Genomic DNA, 4,495 nt, shown 5'->3' with positions numbered 1-4,495 from the left:
GGCTAACATATCGCTACTTGTTATATATATCATGAAGCTAACCAGGCTAACATATCGCTACTTGTTATATATATCATGAAGCTAACCAGGCTAACATATCGCTACTTGTTATATCATGAAGCTAGCCAGGCTAACATATCGCTACTTGTTATATATATCATGAAGCTAGCCAGGCTAACATATCACTACTTGTTATATATATCATGAAGCTAACCAGGCTAACATATCGCTACTTGTTATATACAGTATATCATGAAGCTAGCCAGTCTAACATATCGCTACTTGTTATATATATCATGAAGCTAGCCAGGCTAACATATCGCTACTTGTTATATATATCATGAAGCTAGCCAGGCTAACATATCGCTACTTGTTATATACAGTATATCATGAAGCTTAGTTAATATACACTTGTTATATATATCATGAAGCTAGCCAGGCTAACATATCGCTACTTGTTATATATATCATGAAGCTAGCTAGGCTAACATATCGCTACTTGTTATATATATCATGAAGCTAGCCAGGCTAACATATCGCTACTTGTTATATGTGATGAATAAATCTCTCTGAATCTCTGAATCATGTGTTTTCTTCTTTACTTCCTGTGTTCCTGGTTTCCATGTTCCATTCTGTTTCTCTTTCCTTCCGTGTCTCCGCCCCTCACCTGATTATTGTGTCCCGCCCTGAGTCCACCTCTCAGTTCTCTAGCTGATTATGGTGTCCTGCCCTGTGTTCAGCTCTCGGTTCTCTCCAGCTGATTATTGTGTCCTGCGTTGGTTCCACCTCTCGGTTCTCTCCAGCTGATTATTGTGTCCTGCGTTGGTTCCACCTCTCGGTTCTCTCCAGCTGATTATTGTGTCCTGCGTTGGTTCCACCTCTCGGTTCTCTCCAGCTGATTATGGTGCCCTGCGTTGGTTCCACCTCTGTTTCTTCTATCTTTATATATTTTAACCCCTAGTTTTGGTCTGTCTCTTGCTGTTTCATTGTGAGTATGAGTATCACAAGCTCAGGCTTTAAACTGTTTGGAAGCGTCATGGTAGTAAGACAGGCCCAGAACACTACTGGGTTCCAAGGGGATGGACGGTGCTGTGACCCATGCCTGAGCCAGCTAATCACAGCAGCAGATTGGATCTGCTCATAGTATTTTACACATTGATTTTCATTAATTATTTTGCTCAACAGGTGTCTTCTTCAAGGTCAGTGGCACTTCTACCTAGTCATGCAAGATGAGAATTTCGACACACACACACACACACACACACACACACACACACACTCACACACTTCAAGGCCATCAAGTCTAAATGGTAATTTATAAAATGACATTTCACTTCCCTGAACACACACATGCACACACACACACACACACACACAAACACACATGCACACACATATACACACAGACAAACACACACACATGCACACGCACACACACATGCACAAACATACACACACACACAAACACACACACATGGACACACACACATACATATAAACACACACACACATGCAGTGGCTGTCATCCTGCATGAGGGGTGAGGATGCCAATCAGTCTTATAGGGAGAGAGAGAGAGAAAGAGAGAGAAACAGAGAGAAACAGAGAGAAAGAGAGAGAAAGAGAGAGAAACAGAGAGAAAGAGAGAGAAACAGAGAGAAAGAGAGAGAAAGTGGGGACGAGGGAGAGACAGTCAAGGACGGAGATAGAAACAAAGAAGAGAGAAACCAAGAGAGTGCAAGAGAGAAACAGAGAGAGGGAGGGAGAGAACAGAGAGAAAGGGAGAGGGAGAGCGAGGGAGAGCCAGTCAAGGACGGAGAGGGAGGGAGAAACAGAGAACGAGGGAGAGAAACCAAGAGCCGAGGGAGAGGAGAGGCAAGAGAGAAACAGAGAGAGGGAGGGAGAGAGAGTGCAAGAGAGAAACAGAGAGAGGGAGGAGAAAAGAGAAGAGGAGAGAAACAGAGAGAGCGAGGGAGAGAGAGTGCAAGAGAGAAACAGAGAGAGGGAGGGAGAGAGAGAGTGCGAGAGAACGAGGGAGAGAAACAGAGAGAGCGAGGGAGAGAGAGTGCAAGAGAGAAACAGAGAGAGGGAGGGGGAGAGCGAGGAAGAGAGATTGTGAGAGAGCGAGGAAGAGAGAAGTGAGAGAGGGAGAGTGTGACATGCGATCTCTGTGTAGACACATTGGGATGTGAAATGATGTCTATACTGTTGGTTGGTGTGCACTGTAAAAAAAATGCCCTTGGAGTTATCTTAACTTCTATTCTTTTGTCAAGTTGTCTCACCATGTTGTTCAAATAACTTAGAAATCTGTGCTATTGCCTGTAAACTAGTGGCACAGTTGATACATAATAGTATTTGTTGTTATTGGTATTTGTGACAGTATATGCTGGTTGGTGTAGTATACATGCTGATTTCCCCTGGTTTGATGTTGACATTGATATCAAACCATTAACTCATTAATGTTTGGTCTGCAGCTTATCATGCTCTTAACATAATAGCACCCTTATGTCATTATAATTTATTATTTTGTCATGTGTTATATAATTGATGGTCTGTATAATTTGCACTTATACACATGTGCCATGTATCTACTAAGCAGGGTGTATTCAAACCATCTCCCCTTGATCTAATCCTAATATGTGAACAGTGCAGTATGATCTGAATAATATGTCAACAGGGTACCAATTCTCTCTTGGGACTACTCCAATAATCTCCATAGTGCAGTTCACTGGGTGCTTGGGACTACTCCAATAATCTCCATAGTGCTGCAGTTCACTGGGTGCTTGGGACTACTCCAATAATCTCCATAGTGCTGCAGTTCACTGGGTGCTTGGGGCTACTCCAATAATCTCCATAGTGCTGCAGTTCACTGGGTGCTTGGGGCTACTCCAATAATCTCCATAGTGCTGCAGTTCACTGGGTGCTTGGGGCTACTCCAATAATCTCCATAGTGCTGCAGGGTGCTTGGCACTACTCCAATAATCTCCATAGTGCTGCAGGGTGCTTGGCACTACTCCAATAATCTCCCTAGTGTTGCAGTTCACTGGGTGCTTCACTAGTATCACTATCACTGAGTAATCATTCTATATTGTTTTTTAATCTTTTAATTATTATTTTTTTAAACTATTGCCCTTTTCTGCTTTTATGTAGTATTATCTTGTGTATTTTATATATATATATATTTTGTATTCTTTACTTTTAAAATATTCTTTGACCTTCTATGCTTTTATTAGCTATTCCTGTTTGCTTTTGTTTATGTAAAGTGCATTGAATGACCTCTGTGTATGAAATGCTGTACAGTATATAAATAAGCTTGACTTGACTTGACTGGTTGCTGACGTTATTCCATAAGTTACACTAATATTAACAATACAGAAAAGAAAAGGAAAAGAAAAGAAAAAAAGACAATAACAATCAGAACAATAATAATAATAATAATCCTACGTTATCACAGTCTGTACAATCAGAACAATAATAATAATAATCCTACGTTATCACAGTCTGTACAATCAGAACAATAATAATAATCCTACGTTATCACAGTCTGTACAATCAGAACAATAATAATAATAATAATCCTACGTTATCACAGTCTGTACAATCAGAACAATAATAATAATAATCCTACGTTATCATAGTCTGTGGGTTATCCATTATTCAATCTAAGTTAGTCATTTTATAGTATGTATATAATTCAATATTAAGGACCAAGTGGATAAGTAATCTTGCAGTCTTGAATGTCGTTTACTTGTGATTTCTTCGATGGGCAACAAGTCTATTATTTGTTCCAGCCATTGACCCAAGGTGGGTCCTGACTGGGAAATCCATGTACTAAGTATACATTTTTTAGCAAAATAGGAAAGCATTATAAACACACATTTTCTTGTATAGGAAAACTTATTTTCCATATTGTAATTCAACAAATATAACATAGGGCACAGCTCAAAAGTACAGTTACACATATCCTGAATTGCTTTATAAATCTTCTCCCAAAAGGAGTGAACAGCTTTACAATGCCAAAATAAATGCATAAATGTTCCAAATTCAGTTTCACATTTTCTACACATACTGTAGGAGAATTAGTGCCATCAAACTTATTAAGTTTCACTGATGTTATATAGTACTTATACAGAAATGTATAATTAGTTTCTTTAACTTTAATGTTTGTAGTCAAATGTGAGGTAAATTGGGTGCACAGAATTAACCATTCTTTTTCACTGAAAGTCATTTTAAATTCTATTTCCCAGTTTGTTCTCAGAGACAAAAAAGAGTTCTGTGAACTTTCAGACAGAGTTCTGTACAGGTGGGATATCTTCCCCTTAACCGAAGTAGCAGTAATAATAAATTGTTCCAGCTCAGTGGGATAGAGTCTAAGTTGTCCCTTTTCATGTAAAGATACAATGATGTGACGAACTTGCAAATATTTAAAAAAAGTCTGTTCTGGGTATTTGATATTCTGCACAAATATCAGTAAAGAATTTAATGGACTCAGAGTCC

At 39.1% G+C, this 4,495-nt stretch overlaps 1 protein-coding gene across 1 annotated transcript in view; it reads right to left on the bottom strand.

The window, feature by feature from the left end:
- Positions 1-2,987, bottom strand: part of LOC125285427 (extensin-1-like) — a 10,167-nt gene extending 7,180 nt beyond the window's left edge. The window contains exon 1 of the mRNA XM_048229876.1: positions 2,869-2,987. Coding sequence (XP_048085833.1) covers positions 2,869-2,987 — 119 coding nt within the window. The remainder of the gene's footprint in view (positions 1-2,868) is intronic.
- Positions 2,988-4,495: the final 1,508 nt, after the last annotated feature.

This window comes from Alosa alosa, chromosome 2, assembly GCF_017589495.1.
Source record: "Alosa alosa isolate M-15738 ecotype Scorff River chromosome 2, AALO_Geno_1.1, whole genome shotgun sequence".
Classification (NCBI taxonomy): Eukaryota; Metazoa; Chordata; class Actinopteri; order Clupeiformes; family Clupeidae; genus Alosa; species Alosa alosa.
Note: the sequence above shows the minus strand (reverse complement) of the source record. Positions and strands in the feature narration are given on the sequence as shown.